Source organism: Panicum virgatum, chromosome 7N (genome assembly GCF_016808335.1).
Source record: "Panicum virgatum strain AP13 chromosome 7N, P.virgatum_v5, whole genome shotgun sequence".
Taxonomy (NCBI): domain Eukaryota; kingdom Viridiplantae; phylum Streptophyta; class Magnoliopsida; order Poales; family Poaceae; genus Panicum; species Panicum virgatum.
Window position 1 is genome coordinate 29,754,827 of NC_053151.1, and position 20,266 is coordinate 29,775,092.

Below are 20,266 nucleotides of genomic sequence, written 5' to 3' on the forward strand. Positions count from 1 at the left end.
TATTTGTAAGGGCACCTATTTGCATCCTAAGCACAAATGCGACGACCGTCCCTCCGAAGTCTGGATGGAATGGCAGCCTGACTGCCTGAGTGCAGGCAGCACCCACAAAGGCACAAACACAAACCCTGCACTAGTGTGCTTCTGTTTCCCTGCCTTGCTGTTCTGCATCAGCTTCATTTCCATTCGACCATATCAACATCCATCAGAGATAAAGATAACAAATCCATCTCCAAATCATGCTTCCCTTTTCACCCCTAATTTTTCCAATGTTTACAGCACTACTGCCAAGTGGACGCGCACCGAACGCCGATGATAGCATGCTTTCGTGCCAAGCTAATTAATGGCACTGTGCAATGATTGCAACGTCGACGAACATGTAGGCCACCCATCGTCGGTAATCACACACAGGCGGCTGAGCTACTTGCGTTGGTGATCTTGCCAAGATTCTTCTTGGGGAGTTGGGGTCCTTTTCTTCTTTGGTGATCGTTGTGTGTGTGTGTGACAGTTGATTGATTTGATTAGAGTCCCATGCATGGCCAAGCCGCCATGGAACCCATTATGTATATAATGCATTCGGTAGGGTGGCACCACTACGCCGGCGACGACGCGACCGCGAGCGCGAGTGCTCTCCACTCGTGGCGTCCACTCACTCACTCTGCTCAGCTCGCCACCTCCGCCGCGGATGCATAAGAAGCGGCAGCTCTGAGCTCAAGTGTCTCAGCTCAGCTTAGTTCATCTACTCGCTTGAAGCCATTCGGCGTCTGCTATCTGCTGCTGCTTCTGACGCGATGGTGTTTCGGGCCGTGCTGCTCGGGGCGATCAGCCCCTTGCTGCTGCTGCTGGCGTGCGCCGCCGCGGCGCCGGCGGCGCCGGCGGGTGGCGGCGAACGGAGGTCGTACATCGTCCACATGGACGCGGAGAAGATGCCGGCGCCGTTCGTGGAGCACGAGGGGTGGTACCTCTCGGTGCTGTCCTCGCTGGCGTCCGCAACGGCGGCGGCGGCGGAGAGCGCGCCGGTGCACCTGTACACGTACACCCGCGTCATGCAAGGGTTCAGCGCCGTGCTCACCGCGCGGCAGCTGGAGGCGCTCAAGCGGGTGGAGGGCCACGTGGCCGCGTTCCCGGAGACGTACGGCCGCCTCCACACCACGCGCACGCCGGAGTTCCTCGGGCTGAGCGCCGGCGCCGGCGTCTGGCCGGCGTCCAGGTTCGGCGACGACGTGATCGTCGGGATCGTGGACACGGGCGTCTGGCCGGAGAGCGAGAGCTTCAGCGACGCGGGCATCCAGAAGCCCGTGCCGGCGAGGTGGAAGGGCGCGTGCGAGGCCGGCCAGGCGTTCAATCCCTCCATGTGCAACCGGAAGCTCATCGGAGCACGCTCCTTCAGCAAGGGCCTCAAGCAGAGCGGCCTCACCATCTCGCCCGACGACTACGACTCGCCGCGGGACTACTACGGCCACGGCTCGCACACGTCGTCCACGGCCGCCGGCGCCGCCGTCAGGGGCGCCAGCTACTTCGGCTACGCCAACGGCACGGCCACCGGCATCGCCCCGATGGCCAGGGTGGCCATGTACAAGGCCGTGTTCTCGGCCGACACGCTGGAGTCCGGGTCCACCGACGTGCTGGCCGCCATGGACCGCGCCGTCGCCGACGGCGTCGACGTGATGTCGCTGTCCCTGGGCTTCCCGGAGACGCCCTACGACACCAATGTGATAGCCATCGGAGCCTTCGCCGCCATGCAGAAGGGCGTCTTCGTGACGTGCTCGGCCGGGAACGACGGCTCCGACGGGTACACCATCATGAACGGCGCGCCGTGGATCACCACCGTCGGCGCGTCGAGCATCGACCGGGACTTCACCGCCGCCGTCACGCTCGGCAGCGGCGCGACCATCCACGGCAAGTCGGTGTACCCCCAGAGCACGCCGGCCGTCGTCGGCGGGAGCCTGTACTACGGCCACGGCAACAGGAGCAAGCAAAGCTGCGAGTACTCCAGCCTCAGCCGCAAGGACGTGCGCGGGAAGTTCGTCCTCTGCACCGCCGCCGCCGGCGTGAGCATCGGGCGGCAGATGGACGCGGTGCAGAGCAACGGAGGCAGCGGCGCCATCATCGCCAGCGACATGAAGGAGTTCCTCCAGCCGGACGATTACACCATGCCCGTGGTGCTGGTGACCTTGTCGGACGGCGCGGCCATCGCCAAGTACGCGACGGCAGCGTCAGGCAGGAATGCGCCCACGGCGAGGCTCCGGTTCGGCGGCACGGCGATCGGCGTCAAGCCGGCGCCGACCGTGTCCTACTTCTCCGCCCGCGGGCCGGGCCAGATCAGCCCGACGATCCTGAAGCCAGACGTCGTCGCGCCGGGGGTGGACATCCTCGCGGCGTGGGTGCCCAACAAGGAGATCATGGAGATCGGCAAGCAGAAGCTCTTCACCAAGTACGCGCTCGTCTCCGGCACGTCCATGGCGTCGCCGCACGTCGCCGGCGTGGTCGCCCTGCTGCGGTCGGCGCACCCGGACTGGAGCCCGGCGGCCATCCGGTCGGCCATGATGACGACGGCCTACGTGAAGGACAACGCCAACAACGTCATCGTCAGCATGCCGAACGGGTCGCCGGGGACGCCGCTGGACTTTGGGAGCGGCCACGTCAGCCCCAACGACGCCATGGACCCGGGCCTCGTGTATGACGTGGCGGCCGACGACTACGTCAACTTCCTGTGCGGCCTCCGCTACAGCAGCCGTCAGATCTCGACCATCACCGGCCGGCGAAACCCCAGCTGCGCCGGAGCAAACCTCGACCTCAACTACCCGTCCTTCATGATCATCCTCAACAGGACCAACTCGGCCACCCGGACGTTCAAGAGGGTACTGACCAACGTCGCCGCCTCGCCGGCGAAGTACAGCGTGTCGGTGACGGCGCCGGTGGGGATGAAGGTGACGGTGTCGCCGACGGCGCTGTCCTTTGGCGGCAAAGGCAGCAAGCTGCCGTTCACCGTCACGGTGCAGGTCAGCCAGGTGAAAAGAAGCTCAGATGACAGCAACTTCATAGGAAACTATGGGTTCCTGAGCTGGAATGAAGTTGGAGGGAAGCATGTTGTCAGGAGCCCTATAGTCTCAGCATTTGCCCAGTGAGGAAGACATGCTAGCATAACAGGAGCCAAAATAAAATCATGACCGTAGAAAAGATACTATATTTATAATTAATCCTGATTAAGAACAGGAAAAAAATATAGACTGAAGAAAGGGGGGAAAGCCTCACCAGATACTAAATTACCACAGCTGATAATCAAATTATAGATTTCTCAATTGTTTTCTTCTCCAGCCGTATCAGGCTCTGCTGCAAATGAACTGCATGCATCCATATCTTGGATTGCTTCAAAAGAACACCAATGAAGAATGGTCAAAATTGAAAAGGCACCGCACCACATCTTTGGAACCTGAGAATCAGATGGGTGTTCTGTTCATCATCAAGAACACCACGAACATCAATTTACTACCCATAAACTACAAAACCATACAGTCAAGACGCGGCAAAAAAATGTTAATAAGTTTCATATAATGAGTTGGAGCCAGGTACATCTCCGCCTTCACTTCTATTATTTGTACCAATGGGCAGTGACAGATTAGATACAAGATAAAGCAAAGGCAACTTCCAAGCTCTATATCAGATCATTGTTGTCAGAAAATAGTTCCTCAAAGTTGAGCAAGAAGAAAACCCTGGTATCTCCACAGTGGACTGAACTGCTAAGTGGGGATATTATTGACACTATCAACGATAAATCTAATTGGATAATGGATACCATTAAACACAAAGGCATTTGATCTCTTGTAATGGCAAGGCAGAAGGGCCAGTACAATTCTGAGATGATACCAGCAGGTAATGCCTCACTAAGCACCCAAAGGCTCAGGAAGTTTTATAAAAGAGACATAAACACCAATAGTCATCCTGATGATGGCAATGTCAATGCACCCAGGGACTATGATGGTCATCAATCACGCATTCCATGGTTTCAACAATTCATCCTGCATTACAGTGGGCTATTTCAGCAGTTCATTACCACCATAAAAAGTACAGTCGTGCACTAATTGTAGTCTCAGCATTTCCTTTTTCATCAGCACTCGCAAAATTACTTTCGTGGTTACTGCAATGGATCAGATAGTGACTGGTAGCATCCACTTGAGTATCAAATGTTTATCAGGACCGCAGGTCTCCAACAGTCTGATAACCACAGGGTATCTTATAGCCATGGTAATGGTGATATGTGTCAGCATGCTCAGCTGGTGTGGCTCCCCAGGGTAGGGTACACCATCATAAATGTCCCGGACCAAATTGTGTACCAATTGACATCTATCACCAACATTGTATATAAGTCGTCCAATAATTTTCTTATGATGCCATGACGGAAGCTGATAAATTCCAGTAGCAGCCATGAAGTGGTCAACTAGTCATTGTGGCAGATGATGTGCAAGTACTCCAGGAACTAAGTGATTTCCTCATACTAAGGCTGTATATAAGGCTCTTAAATTATGGACACTCCAAGAACTATATACATGGAAGCTGGCAACAAGTGCACCAAAGATCAATGTCCATTTCATCCTGTTGAATTAGGGCTGAAATGAACACCATGAGTCATGGGCTTCTGCTGAGAGAATTGAGTGCTGAACAAGAATGCATGGAGATCAGTGACACCAAGCTGATCATCCAGTACACACTCATTCTATCATCACCACATAACCATACAAACTAGCTTTGCCACATGAGATGCATGAAAGTATGGGGTAGTAACTGTCCAGTCTGCCATGCAACATGTTTGGTCAAAGTAATGATACTAGCACATTTGGTCAATAAGGTCAATAACAAGATCGACAGCAATCAAAGTTGAGTAGGCACAATTCTCCAGTGTTTAGGTAATAGTCGTGCCATGTTAACACTTCATGTAAACTTTATAAAATATAAATTATGTACCTGATCCATGTTTCTTGACTAGAGTAGTTATGTTTGTCCCTCAACAAATCTTTCTGGGGGCAGTAATGACAAAGATATCCCACACTAACTCTAAAGATACCCAATCTTGATATAGGCTCTCTCTCCTCATCATTCTTGAGACTGCAATACTCGATGGGATCTTGGGAAAAATTATGTAATCTACGTCCAATCAAAATATTTACATGGGCATCCTAACAGGGGTTAACAAAACAGTGTTCAGAGCTCCTGTCATCTCAGTTCAAAAGAGCAAGGGAGGGACGGGGTATATACCATACAACAACAACAACATAGCCTTTTTTCCCAAATAAGTTGGGGTAGGCTAGAGATGAAACCCGAAAGAAATAAGTTCAAGGTTCAGGCACATTGATAGCTAGTCTCCAAGCGCTCCTATCCAAAACTATCTCTTTAGAGATATTCCAATCCTTAAGGTCTCTCTTAACCGACTCATCCCACGTCAGTTTAGGTCTACCTCTACCCCTCTTTACATTATCGACCCGCTCAAGAACCCTATTATGCACCGGCGCCTCAGGAGGCCTTCGTTGGACATGTCCAAACCATCTCAGCCGATGCTGGGTAAGTTTCTCCTCAATTGGTGCCACCCCGACCCTATCCCGAATAACTTCATTCCGGACTCTATCCCTCCTTGTGTGCCCGCAAAACCACCGCAACATCCGCATCTCTGCTACACTCAGTTGCTGGACATGTCGCCTTTTTTAGAAGATATATACCATACATTCTCAAAAAAAAAAATCTTAGCACAAGCAGAAGATATATATATATATATGTGTGTGTGTGTGTGTGTGTGTTTTGAACAACATAAATTGTCCCTCAGGATTGCATAATACTGTTATGGTTCCTTAATATATGTTCCATATAGGTGTGATAACCTAGAAGGGAATAGAAAAATATCTCCTGCCTAACAAGTAAGAACCACGGTTTTGCCAGTTTATTCTATACATATCCAACATTGAACAGAATGAAGATGATAGCCAAAAGGTTAGGTTAGTGGAACATACCTTGAAGAGATAGCTGAGAAAATTAGCTTGGTATTCATGTAAATAAGTAGCAAAACTAGTACTCACATAGTCACATAGTGGCGGCGCTCCTTTTGAGAATAAAAACTCAAACTGGTTAGCTGCTGTAGAGTATGTAAGTGTGATAAGAGGTGTTAAGTTTTGTGGAAATAAGAATTGTCAAAACCAAGTTGCTGCAAGATTTGTACTATCGATGGAAAGCATGAAGGGATGAAACATGTAAAATTAGATGATAGATACCACAACAAAATGAGGAAAATCTGCTTTGACTTCACTTAATAAGATATTGCTGAGGGCCTCAAATATGCAGCCCTGTAACACATTATATTTACTCTTGTTATTGCATAGCAAAAGGATAACCCACAGTCTCATACTTCTAGGTAAGATGCTTATGTTGTAAACTCTGCTGGTAGCAAGACAAAGTACACAGATTCATTAATAAGGACCAAAGTATACTAATCAAATATATCATTGTCTGAAATAGATTTCTCAATGGCTTTCACATAAACAGCCTTTGGCAGTGTCCCTGTAATACTATGTATTTTCTCTCCATCCTTAAAGAGTAAAACAGTTGGAATCCTCTCGATACTGTAAGCAGTAGCAACCTGTGGGTAATCATCAGTGTCAAGCTTATAGCATTTTATTCTCCCAGCATACTCTTGTGCTATCTCATCGACAATTCGTGTGACCATCCTGCAAGGTCCACACCAGGAGGCCCAAAACTCAATAAGGACAGGTACATCACTGCAGATCACATATTCATTCCAAGAGCATGCAGTAATTCTTTCAGCTGTAGAAAAAGACAGAATATTGTCATTAGACATTTTCCATATATTTCTAGACAAGCTTCATTGAGAAAATTATGAAAATACATTTTTTCGAACGTAAAGCAGTTGTTCTTGTCATGGGTATTGGATCATTAGGGTAGAGACACGCTAGAGGGCAGGGTCTAGTCCTACTGCTTCGGCGGCTTGGACACGACAGAGGACAGGGTAGGCCCTGCTGCTCCGGCGGCTTGGAGAATTGGGGGATTTAGGATTGATTCTTCTTCCTTGATTGATTAGATTGATACATCTCCTCTCTTTATATAGAGTGACTTACTTGACCCCTAAGACTTCTAATCTTATCCCTAACAAACCCTAAAGTACTGGCGGCAAACCCTAAAGTACTGGCGGCGCTACAGTACCGCGGCGCTACAGTACTTGGGCCCATATGGCCCAATAAGCCTAGTTGACCACCCATAACAGTTCTACTCATGTAACAGGAAAATTGAAAAGGTAAAGAATTGTATAGGACATCCGAGAGTCGTATATGTTAGAATATATGTGCTGTGTGCGTGATGGGCCTGGCGTCCAGGCCCATGGCCGGCTTCCTGCCGTGCCTTAGATGATTAGGTTAGGCAGGTTATCCCTTGATTGGTTATGATACTATAAACCTCTCTCAGGGCTGCCTATATATATGTACATGTATTGTATATCCTAATCAATCTATGATTCCACGCAATCTCAATTGCTCTCATGGTATCAGGAGTCTAGGTTCAAACCCTAGCCCTTCCGCATCTCAGGCGCGCCGCCCGCGCCTCTCTCCTCCCCTGCGCGCGATCTTCCGCTGCGCACCCTCTCTCCTCCCCTGCGCGCGATCTTCCGCTGCGCACCCACCAGCGCCTCACCTCCTTTCTCTGCGCCATGGCTGGCACCGTTGATGGTGACGCTGACACCGCCAAGCGCACTGAGGACTCCAAGCGCGTCGAGGAGCGCGCCGCCCGCAGGGTTGCGCGCGAGGCAGCCCTCGCCCGTGCGGCTCAGGCTGAGGAGGAAGCCGCTGCTGCCGGGCGGGACCGCGACGTCGCCGCAGAACGCGTCCGTTCTGCCCTGGCCCGCGCGGCCGAGGAGCGCAAGGCTGCTCCCCCTGCCTCGGACGAGGAACGCGACGACGACTCCAAGTCTGCCGTCTCCGAACCTCCTCCCATCGACAACAACGCCGCCTTGCTGCTCCATGAAGCCGCCGCTGTCCTGAATCTGCACGCCCAGGCCGTCGCCGTGCAGAACATCCGGAGCCTCATCCCGATCGTCCTTGACATCGCCTCCGGCAACTACAGGCGCTGGCGCGAGCAGTTCCTCCTCGTCTTCGGCAAGTACTCGCTACAGGATCATGTCCTGCGCGACTTCTCTACCCCCGGCTCCCCAGATTGGAGTCGCATGGACTGCGTCGTTCGGTCTTGGCTCTACGACACCATTGCCACTGACCTCATCGATGTCGTCCTCGAGCGCCGCGAGCGGGGCGCCACCGCTTGCGCCACCTGGCTCGCCATCGAGTCACAGTTTCTCGGCAATCGGGAAACTCGGGCCCTCTACCTTGACGCTCAGTTCTGCAACTTCGTCCAAGGTGATCTGTCTATCACTGACTATTGCAAGAGGTTCAAGCAGATGGCCGATACCCTTGGCGACCTCGGCGAGGACGTCTCCGACCGCACGCTCATCCTCAACGTCCTCCGCGGTCTCAACGAGAAGTACGCCGCCCTTGGTCGCCAACTTCTGCGGGGGCGCCCGTTCCCCACCTTCCTTGAGGTGCGAGATGACCTTCTCCTTGAGGAGCTCACGGCGTCGCACCAGGTCTCGGCTCCGTCCACGGCGCTCCTCACCGGCACCAGCTCCACCTCGCCTCAGCAGCAGCCCCTTTCGCGCCCCCCAGCGTCGACCCAGCAGCCTCCCAACCGCTCCACCAACAGCAGCGGAGGCAGCCGTGGCGGCAGCAAGGGTGGGGGTGTCGGGTCCTCCAAGCAACGCCGCGGCAAGCGCGGAGGCCAAGGGAAGGGTCGCAGTGGCGACCAGGGCACCTCCAGCAAGGCTCCTGCAGGTGGCAGTAGCACTGGCGGCCAGGGCACCAGCACCGACCAAGGCGCAGGAGGACCCTGGCCCTCCTTCTACAACCCCTGGACTGGGACCATCAGCATGTTCCCCTGTCCCCGTCCGCCCGTCGCCCCGCCTCGGCCTGCTGCCCCTCAGCAGGCTCTTGTGGCGCAGCAGCAGGCCCTCCAGGCGCAGCAGCAAGCGCTGCTTGCTTCCCAGCAGGCCCAGGCGCAGCAGCAGGCATTCTAGGCTCCTCTCATGGGGCAGCAGGCGCCCTACTTGGGCCAGCAGGCGCCCCTGATTCCACCCGGCTTCTACAACCCCATGACGGGTCTGCCATCTTCCTGGGATCAACATTCGCTCGCCTCCACCTTCAGTACCATGTCGCTCAACCAGCCACCATCTACCGACTGGTACTTCGACTTAGGTGATACCTCCCATATGACATCAGATTCCAGTTCACTATCCCTTTTGACCAGCCCGCGGTACCCTTTTCCTTCATCTATTGTTGTCGGTGATGGATCCTTACTTCCTGTCACCGCTACTAGCGCAGCACACCTTTGTGGTTCATTATCTCTTAATAATGTACTCGTTTCTCCGAAACTTATTAAGAATCTTATCTCTGTTCGCCAGTTTACTACTGACAACAATTGCTCTGTTGAATTTGACCCTGCTGGTTGTTCTGTGAAGGATCTGGAGTCGCAGAGAGTGATCGTCAGGTGCAATAGCTCTGGGCCGCTCTACCCCGTGCACCTTCCTGCCGCTCATGCCCTTGCCGCCGTCTCCACCCCCTCGCTTTGGCATCGGCGTCTCGGTCATCCCGGTCATGAAGTTTTGTCCAAAGTAGCTTCTACAGTTCCTTTTTGTAATAAAGAACTCAGCTCCATCTGTCATGCTTGTCAGCTAGGACGCCATACACGTCGTCCGTTTCAGTCATCAGATTCTCGTGCATCAGTAATTTTGATCTCATACACTGTGATTTATGGACATCTCCTATTGCCAGTGTTTCAGGATTCAAATATTACTTGCTCATTCTTGACGACTGCTCTCACTATTTATGGACGTTCCCTCTACACTTCAAGTCTGACACCTTTGCTACTTTGGCTAACTTCTTTTCCTACGTGCGTACTCAGTTCGGCGCCACCGTGAAGGCTGTCCAGTGCGACAACGGTCGGGAGTTTGACAACTCCAGCACCCGCACGTTTTTTCTCACCCACGACACACATCTACGCATGTCCTGCCCATATACTTCGCCTCAGAACGGTCGAGCTGAGTGCATCATTCGCACTATCAACAATATTGTGCGCTCCCTGCTGTTCCAGGCAAGTATGCCCCCCTCCTATTGGGTCGAAGGTCTGCACACTGCTACTCATCTGTTGAATATTTTGCCAACCAAAACACTAGCCTCCTCCACGCCTCATCTTGCACTGTTTGGCGCTCAGCCCTCCTATGACCATCTTCGTGTTTTTGGTTGTGCATGTTACCCTAACCTCTCGGCCACTGCTACGCATAAACTCGCTCCACGTTCCACTTTATGTGTTTTCCTTGGCTATTCAGCTCATCACAAAGGGTACCGCTGCCTTGATCTTCAGTCTAACCGGGTCATTATTTCACGGCACGTAGTTTTTGATGAAAACTCGTTTCCGTTCTCTCGGCAGTCTCTGCCGCCCGGTTCTGCAGACTTTGAGTTTCTTGTGGATGAATCTGACCCCGTACCGGTCCCCATTGGTCCAGTACGTCATCTTTTACCTGCAGGAACTTCCCCTGGGGATCCCGCACAGCCACGTGCGGCTGTTCCTCCCGCACAGCCACGTGCGGCCGCCTCCAGCACTCCGTCAACGGCGCTGGACGTCCTGCCACCTCTCCAGACTCCTGCCTGGCCTGAGCGCTCCGCGCAGCGCTCGGCCGGGCCTTCTGCTGGGATCTGCACTCCTGCCAGGACTGCTAGCGCTGCCAGCAACACTCCTGCCGGTGCTGCCGGTGCTGCTGGCTCTTCTGCTGGCCCTCCCGCCAGGACTGCCAGTGCTGCTGGCTCTCCCGCCGGTGCTGCTATCACCCCTGCTGCCTCCCCCGGGGCTGCTGGGCAGCCGGCGCATCCGGCCCGTCATCGAGCTCTTCGCGACTATGTTCACGTCTACGCCCGCCGAGCTGTTCACGCGGCCGTCAGGACCTCCCCTCGTGGAGATCCTGTTTCGGCCATGCCCCGACAGCTTCCACCACGCGCTCTTCCTGTGCCTCCCGTGTCTAACCAACACGGCATGATTACGCGCGGGAAGAGCGAGTTTCGACTACCGGCGCTCTACCACTCGGCGCATCTGTCACCTGTTCCCCGGACCTACCGGGGCGGCCTTGCCGATCCCAATTGGCGAGACGCTATGCAGAAGGAGTTCGACGCCCTCTTGGCCAACAGCACGTGGGATCTTGTCCCACGTCCACCTCGGGCCAACATTGTGACTGGCAAATGGGTTTTCAAGCACAAGTTCAAGGCGGATGGATCTCTTGAGCGCTACAAGGCGCGTTGGGTGTTGTGCGGTTTCGCACAGCGCCCCGGCATCAATTTCTCTGAGACTTTCAGTCCCGTCGTCAAGCCGGCCACCGTCCGTACCGTGCTCTCTCTAGCACTCTCCCGTAGCTGGCCTATTCATCAGCTCGATGTCAAGAATGCCTTTCTTCACGGTACTCTGTCAGAGACGATATATTGCGCCCAGCCTTCAGGTTTCGAGGACTCCACCAATCCTGATTATGTGTGCCGGCTTAATCGTTCTCTTTATGGACTTAAGCAGGCCCCTCGTGCTTGGTACAGTCGCTTTGCCACATATCTGTTGCAGCTCGGTTTTGTGGAGGCCAAGACTGACACGTCACTCTTCGTTTATCACCGCGGCGGTGACACAGTTTATCTGTTGCTATATGTGGATGATATTGTGCTTACCGCCTCCTCTGCTGGTCTGCTTCGTCGTACCATTGATGCTCTTCAGCGGGAATTCTCTATGAAGGACCTTGGTGAGCTTCATCATTTTCTGGGTATGCATGTGCAACGTTCCAGTGGTGGCCTTCTCTTGTCTCAGCGGCAGTATATGTTGGAGATTCTTGATCGTGCTGGTATGGCTGATTGCAAACCTTGCTCTACTCCGGTTGACACCAATCCCAAGCTGTCTGCTGTTGATGGTGCTCCTGTAGCCGATCCGACGGATTTTCGCAGTCTTGCTGGAGCTCTGCAGTATCTCACTTTCACCAGGCCAGATATTGATTATGCTGTTCAGCAGGTATGTCTTCACATGCATGACCCGCGTGAACCGCATCTTGCTTCCCTCAAGAGGATTCTTCGCTACATCAGAGGCACATTACATCTGGGTCTTCTGCTCCGGCCTTCTGCTCAGTCCGATCTCCTGGTTTATTCAGATGCTGATTGGGTTGGTTGTCCAGACACTCGCAAGTCCACTTCAGGCTATGCTGTCTTCCTGGGCGACAATCTCATCTCCTGGTCCTCCAAACGTCAGAATGTTGTTTCTCGCTCGAGTGCCGAGACTGAGTATCGAGCCGTGGCCAATGCAGTCGCTGAGGCTTCCTGGTTGCGCCAACTCCTAGTTGAGCTGCATGTTCCTCTGCGCCGCACAACCCTGATCTATTGTGACAACATCAGCACAGTTTATATGTCTTCGAACCCCGTTCAGCATCAACGCACCAAACATGTGGAGATTGATCTACACTTTGTCCGGGAGCGTGTTGCTATTGGTGACGTCCGCGTTCTACATGTTCCTACCAGTTCTCAGTACGCCGACATCTTCACCAAAGGCCTGCCTTCTTCTGTCTTCACGGAGTTCAGGTCCAGTCTGAACGTTCAGGCTGCCGACGATCAGACTGCGGAGACGTGTTAGAATATATGTGTTGTGTGTGTGATGGGCCTGGCGCCCAGGCCCATGGCCGGCTTCCTGCCGTGCCTTAGATGATTAGGTTAGGCAGGTTATCCCTTGATTGGTTATGATTCTATAAACCTCTCTCAGGGCTGCCTATATATATGTACATGTATTGTATACCCTAATCAATCTATGATTCCACGCAATCTCAATTGCTCTCAGTATACTTAGGTGGACCATAAAGATGACCTAAGCTGTTGGCTTCCTTATCACACAAAGCTGATGACTAAAATGGTGCATGAGATCTACTCAATAATACAAACTGTAGGAACAGCAGCAGACACCAAACTATCATAGATATGATGGATGTAGTTCAAAAATATATCACACATAAATAACAAAATCCATTTACTCGTGAAATTTTCATTGCAACAGCTATCAGAATATCTCAACACGGTTCCAGGCAAGTTCGGTTTTTATTGCCAGAATTGTTACTATTATTAGGGGGCAGGGGCGGATAGCTAGACATAAGCTAATTCTCAACATGTATCGACGGTTAACAGTCCATCATTCTCAGCCAACCACATCTTCAACTCAAAGGATCAATTGCACTGGCCTAATTATTCTGCCTCTGCCTCATTCCATGGGTTTAGCCTCAGCAGGCTGCGTTTCACCACAGCATTTAGGACGAACCGTCGAAGCACAGAACACCGATAAGCATTAAGCAAGTAAGCTCACAGAGCAAAATGGCAAGCGGCAACTGCAATAGAAACTTGAAGCAGGCTATTGGCAGTTTGGCACATTCCGTCTGACAGGTGGTTAGCGAGCAATAAGAGAGCAAGGTAAATAAAGCTTTTCGCCTCACGGAACGGGGATTCAATAAGCTAGGCCCTTACCGCCGGGGGAGTAAGCGCAGCTCACCCTCACCGCCGCGCCGCGCCGCGACGGCGACTGACGCCGGATCCGGGGCGCCGCGGACTCCGGCCGGTGCGCCCAGCGGCGGCACGGCCACCGCCGGGCGGAGGAGGAGCCGTAGCCGACCGCCCTCCGGCGCCAGGGCGCGGCGGGGGAGGGCGCCGGCAGCAGCGCCATGGCGGAGCTAAGCCGGCGCGGCGGCGCGGGGCAGGAAGCTGCGGCGGCGGCAGCGGCCATGTGTGATTTCGCGAGTCGAGCTCGAGCCGCGGCGGAGAAATGCGGTTGGTAGAAAATTCACGAGACAGCCGCACGCGGCCGATCCTCTGCCCCGAGACAGCTACGGTTGACCCACGGCGAAAACGTGCCAACGCCCAAGGAGAACGGACCCTTCACCCTTCTCATTTCTCTTGCGTCTCACTAAAACAAAAAAAAATCCTTTCAAAAAACTAAAACAAAAATATTTTGGACGTCAGACCATAGCTAAGCAGGAGTTTATTTTTGAATTGTTTCAGTATATACTACAATTAAGATGTGAAGTTTATTTGGTGCTTATTGATTAAAGAAGAAGCAATATGGGTCCTCTTTGAAGAGATGAAGGGGTTGTTTGGTTTTAGGGGATAAACTTTAAACCATATAGCATTTATAAGGATTAAATGAAGTCTAATTATAAAACTATAACGGCAGAACCTTAAGGCTAAACTGCGAGACGAATCTAATAAAGTATATTAATTTATGATTAGCGGATGGTTATTGTAGCATCATTGTATATGGATTAATTAGGCTCATTAGATTTGCCTCGCAAATTAGCATCCATCTGTCAAAAAAATTTATAAACAGATTTTATTTGATACTCCTAAATGATAAAATTTCTTTTATGTGATAAGGATTGAAAAAAAAAAGCTGCAGGAAACAAACAACACAAAAAAAAGTAAAAAGTACTAGGTCTGTCTAATGCTAATGGTGATGGCGATGACTGACTGTAGCACAGTCGTTCGTGGTTAAAGCGAAGGCGCGGCGTCAGAGGTCCGCAAACTGACGGCGAGCCGTCATTGATTTTTACGGTGGCAGGTGAGTGGCGTCATGCTGTAATATTTCTGTGTTGCTAGGATTCAATATAATAGGAGCTTATTATGAATTGAGGTTACAAATCTACGTTTGGTTAACTTTTTGTTCTACCGTGTCTTAATCCATCGGTACACGGATGCTCAAGATGCAAGCACTTAGCACTGTGATCTATCACCATTCACCAATGGCTGCTGCATGCTATCGTTAGGGCATCCGTAGTGGCGATCCACGTTAACCACTACCGTCCATACCTCCATAGCAGGCAGCTGATCCAACCGGAGATGATGGAACTCATACCAACTCTGAAAGCTCCTTGCTGGTATTGCGCCCCACACCGTCATGTAAGGGAAGCCATGATAGCTTGATGGTCGGGTACGCAATTATATTGCTGATAACCTTGATAGTCTGATTGAACTCCAAATGTATTGAAATGACGGTGGTTATCTGAAATTTGTGGGAAAATGTGGTGAAGGGAAACTCTAGTATTATTGGAACTCTGGATTTGGTGTTGAGTTCACTAAGCTTGTGAAGCTAGTGGATGAAGATGACTCCATGCTTCTATTATTTGTCAAATGGAGATGAGAGCTAGTAGTTGTTCTCTTTGTTTCTTAATGTTGAGGAGTTCACTAGATAGAGTTTGAGAGCAACGGATAGCTGGATCGAGGTGGGCAACGATCAGCAGTTAAGCTGTTGAAAATAATGTGCACCTATGGTTTTTTGATCGAGCTGGGCAACAGTCGGCAGTTGAGCTGTTAAATTTACTGTGCACTTACAATATTTTATTATCTTTGCATTGACTTCTCTTTCAGAGTCCAATCTTTACACTGTGCAAAGATAAGTCATTGCCTCATTGGTGATGGGTCGAATCTTGAGCTACCATCACAGGAGAAGCCTTTACTCCTCTCTCTGCTGCCGTGTTTGCATAAAAAATCGTTCGTCCAAAGAAAAGTGCGTTCGCATAAAATAACATATTTACTCTGTTTAGCTGGTGTTGGCTTATGGCTGGTACTGATTTATTATAAGAGGAAAGTACTACTAGCTGGTTGTGGCCGGTGGCTGATGTTGATTTGGTGTGAAAGAAAAAATACTGCTAACTGATTGAAGTGATTAAACGTACGTGCACTATTCAGCTGCACGTACCACGTCTGATTGTCTGAACAAATCGCAAGCGCGAAAAAAAGGCCAGCTGTCCTAGTATACTTCTATGGCTGGCTCCATCTACTAGCGTTTGGTTGGGTGGGTGAAATTTTTTTCACCCACTTTGACCAATAATTAAAGATACTAAATGAAGATAGTTTACAAAATCAACTTCACAACTTTTTAGTAAATTCGCGAGACGAATCTAATAAGGTCTTTGACCGCACGATTAGAGGATGATTACCGTAGCATCACTATAGCAAATTATGAATTAATTACCGTTATTAGATTTGTCGTGAAAAATTACACCAATCCCTAAAAAAATTTTGCAAATAGATTTTATTTAGTACACCATGTATACAAGATTCCTTGGTGAAAAACGCCGGCCTCTCGCATACGACAGGACGCGACACAGGCCTTGTTTAGTTCGTGAAAAAGTTTGGGTTTTGGTACTGTAATAATTTCGTTGTTATTTAGCAATTAATATTCAATCATGGACTAATTAGGTTTAAAAAATTCGTCTCGTCGTAATCAGTTAAACTGAGTAATTAGTTATTTTTTCAATTATATTTAATGCTTCATACATGTGTCCGAAGATTCGATGTGACAGGCACCGTAGGGAATTTTTCGCGAACTAAACAGGGCCACAGTTGCCAGGGAACAGAGAGCTCTTTCAGGGACACCCGCAGCTTTGTCTCCGTCGACTTGTCGGTATGGCATCTCCCAACGAGGCTGCCGCTATGGGTGGGCAAAATACCCGAAACTCGAAAACCGAACCCGAAAAATCCGAGCCCGAACCCGAAAAACCCGAACTCGAAAAACCCGAACCTTAATTCGGGTTCTAACCCACGGTACCCGAAATTATTACGGGTAATTCGGGTATTGGGCCACGGTACCCGAACTACCCGAAAAACAGCCCAACTCAAATATGTTTGTTCATTTTTGCAGGCAGCCCAGCCCAACAAGCCACCAGCCCACCACGGCCACGGCACCAGCCCACCAGGCTACTAACCCTAGCGCCCCAAGCCCAAGACCCCGGCCCCCGCACCGCACGCACACAGCACGACACCCCCCGACCCCAGTGCCCCGCCGCCGCCCCCACACCACGGCGCGTCGCCCAGCTGGCCCCGCGCCACCGCCCGCCACCGAGCGACCGAGCGTGCAGGTGCAGCCGTGCAGGCCCCCGAGCTCGAGGCGGCGAGGTCCTTTCTCCCCGGCGTCGCCCAGGGCCCGCCGGCCGCCGCCACCGCCCAGGGCCCGCCGGCCGCCGCCACCGCGCCCCAGCCCAAGCGCCTGCCGGCCGCCTCCATCACGCCCCCCGCCCGGGCGCACGCCGGCCGCCGCCACCGCGCCCACCGCCCAGGCGCATCTTGAAGCTCCTCCGCCTCTCCAATCTCCTCCTCCTCGCCCTCGCGTCCTTCTCCGATTCCCTCGCCAGATCTGCCTCCTCCACGCCCCCTCAGCTTTTGCTCCTGCAGTCCCGCGAGCTGGTGGGGCTTCGGCGGCGGCAACAGCCCGAGTACGCGCCCCCCCTCCGCGAGCGCCAATCGGCCGCAACGCACGCAGGGAGGGACGGCGTCGAGCCGGCCGCGCGGGCTGCCTGCCTGCTTGGTCAACCGCGAGCGAGGAGCCGCGGTGTATTGCAGAGTCTAGGATAGTTCGGGTTGTTCGGGTAAAACCCGAACCCGAACCCGAATTATCGGGTACCCGAAATGTCGGGTTTCGATTATTTTTAGCAAATTTCGGGTTGTAGTTTTCAAAACCCGAAATTTTTCAAACCCGAAAAACCCGACCCGAATTTTTCGGGTAACCCGAACGCCCAGCCATAGCTGCCGCATCTGAAATTCTGAACGGAACGAAAACAACTGAAACGACTCATTGGATCGTGCGCCGCCCATGAGGACGTGCAAATCACCAGCCCGAGCCGGGCTTTTCCCAAGCGACGCGTGCGTGTTCGCCGGCCTCCGCTCCGGTAAACCCCTGCAAGCAGTGGGACCGAAAACATCTACAAACTTACTCCCTCCTTCCCCGTTTATAAGGCATGGTGGAACATGACACGGTCTTCTAAACAACACTTTGACCATTTATTTATCATATATTATATCACTTTTGATTATAAACTTATAATCATTGTAAAATATATTTGATTATGAATCCAATCATATGAAATTTGCATTATAAAAATAAAAATTTAATAGTCAAATTATTGGTCAAAGATGACAAGGTTTGAATCTTGATATACGTGTATGCCTTATAAACAGGGAAGGAGGGAGTAACAAATAAACTTAACCGGAGATAGTATTTTACCATATTTATATGTAACACATTGCAAACTTAGGAAAATTAGTTCGTGTTCAGTACGTCTGAGTTAGGGATAAACGTGTACGAAGTGCTTACGTGCACTGGCCTATATAAATGAATGTCACGTAACTTGGAAAGGCAAAGCAATAGATTGTTGATCAGGAAAACATATTCCTCCGCCTCTCGGATGCGTTTGCCATTGCCGGCGCCCAAGCCGTGGCCAAGAGGTTCCGGGCCACGTCCTTCTATTGCCCGTAGCAATTCCCTACGCCATCTCCTACCTCTAATCACCCACCATCATCATACGTACTCTAAATCTAAACAAGCACTGCCCCCTGCATTTGCAAAAAAAAGTCCAAGTTGCATTGTCTAGATAATTTTGTCTTAGCTTGGGATATATTTGATTTCCTGATATAGTGTAGACTTCCATGATAGCTGTTAGTTTGCTTATTACACGTGTTGTAATTATATACCGGATATGGCGGGCAACTAGAGATACAAAGCAGAATTGTTTGGGACTCGTTTAGGATAAATTGCATGTAAGGTTTTCTAGGATAAATATTTGAAACTATACCTTGAGAGTTTGCTAGCTACTTGTGCATCCCCTAACTATAGCCAAAGTTTGGATAACCCCCTAAACTATTGTTTGGTTCATTTTACCCCCCCAAACTATGCACTTTGGTTCAAATTAACCCCAAACATAATTTAACTTTTTTCATTTCTCCATGAATTGGTGGAGTCTTAAGCTGAAATTTTACAAGATGATAGTACACATGATAACACATCTTAGAAAAATACATCATATTTTTTTATCATTATTTGATAGGTTATGATATTTAATAATAAATTAATCATTGGAGTTCAAAACTACATGAAAAATAATGACGAAAAACTTATAACAAAATTTTTAATATGTATTGTGATGTCCACTACTACCCTGCAAAATTTAAAATTGAAATTCAACTTGTGTGTGGAGAAATAAAAAAGCCAAATTATATTATGGGGTAAAATAGACTAAATTGCATAGTTTAGGAGGTAAATTGAACCAAGTTATCGTTTATGGGGTTATCCAAACTTTGGCTATAGTTCAGGGGAGTAATTTAGAATTTTTACTTTAGAGTAACAGTAAACTATTAGAAATATGAGACATTGATCTAATCTAAGGCTTGCAGGAGAAAACAATTAAAATTTCCATTAGTAATGTTGTATGGTTACCTAATTTATTGCTTCAGAAGGGGATGAGATAGATTTATTTTAACCAACCCTAAGTGAAGTAATGTGTCAAGGTTCGGTGTTCCAAAGAATTCTCTTTTGAGCTAAGAATGTGCTATTCACATCCTTGATATCCGTTAATCCGAGTGATATTATTTCTCTGAATCTACCAACCTGGCAGGATGAGTGACTGACTAGACACAAGAAGCTACAGAGGGAGGTCGGGACACAGTGTACACCTTTATATGTGTACTCCTTCGGTCCTAAAATAAATGTAATTCTAGTACCGCACACGTAAATCAATGCTAGATGTAGAATTACAAAATTGGACATTGTTTTTTTTGAGAAACATCTGGATATTGGCTTGTCTTTTGTATAAGAAATTTCTGGAGACTCTTGTCTTTTGTGGTAGGTAAGTTAAAGTTGCATTCTTTGTGGGACAAATTTCAAACTCTAGAATTGCATTTATTTTGGGACGGATGGAGTAAGTGCGTACCAAAATCAATGCATCTAGAAAAGTCAAAACGACTAATAATTTGGGACGGAGCGAGTAGTCCTCATTCTCTCCAGGTTCCTCATGCTACTAAGGAAAAAAATTGTGTATGATCTTCTTCCTCTTGTGCAGTTGAATACATGTCTTTCTTAATGGGACTAACATATCCAGTTTTACGTGAAATTTATTTAGAGCTACGAATCTCCATTTAAATATCCATCAACATAATGTGTGTTTAAGGGGCTGTTTGGTTTGGTCCTTCACGTTGCCACAAAAGGTGTGTCCCGGCCACCGAAGTATGGCGTGCTGTGGCGAGGGGATCGGCCGCCACAACTCACGCCCGCCACTAGACACAAGGACTGCAAGGCTGCCACAACTTATACCTCATCCAAACAGCAGCCTAGACTACTGTGGCGGCCACCGGTG

The 20,266-nt window shown here is 50.3% G+C and overlaps 2 protein-coding genes across 2 annotated transcripts; one reads left to right on the top strand and one right to left on the bottom strand.

Annotated features, from left to right (window-relative positions):
- The first annotated feature begins 597 nt into the window (after positions 1-597).
- LOC120682603 (subtilisin-like protease SBT1.5) lies at positions 598-3,310 on the top strand. Its single transcript, XM_039964570.1, has one exon. It carries the CDS (start codon positions 789-791, stop codon positions 3,123-3,125), a length of 2,337 nt encoding a protein of 778 aa, XP_039820504.1. The 5' UTR covers positions 598-788; the 3' UTR covers positions 3,126-3,310.
- Positions 3,311-6,298: 2,988 nt separating this feature from the next.
- LOC120683267 (thioredoxin M3, chloroplastic-like) lies at positions 6,299-13,995 on the bottom strand. The gene is made up of 2 exons (XM_039965323.1): positions 13,614-13,995; positions 6,299-6,804 (listed from the first exon to the last, which is right to left on the bottom strand). The coding sequence occupies exons 1-2, from the start codon at positions 13,867-13,869 to the stop codon at positions 6,470-6,472; spliced, it is 591 nt and encodes a 196-aa protein (XP_039821257.1). The 5' UTR covers positions 13,870-13,995; the 3' UTR covers positions 6,299-6,469.
- Between the last annotated feature and the right edge of the window lie 6,271 nt (positions 13,996-20,266).

Excerpts from the sequence above, each read along its gene's own strand:
- LOC120682603 (XM_039964570.1), top strand. The coding sequence starts at position 789 with ATGGTGTTTCGGGCCGTGCTGCTCGGGGCGATCAGCCCCTTGCTGCTG.
- LOC120683267 (XM_039965323.1), bottom strand. The coding sequence starts at position 13,869 with ATGGCCGCTGCCGCCGCCGCAGCTTCCTGCCCCGCGCCGCCGCGCCGG. Across the intron at positions 6,805-13,613 it reads CTGCGCTTACTCCCCCGGCG|CTGAAAGAATTACTGCATGC; the intron begins GTAAGGGCCTAG and ends CTTTTTCTACAG.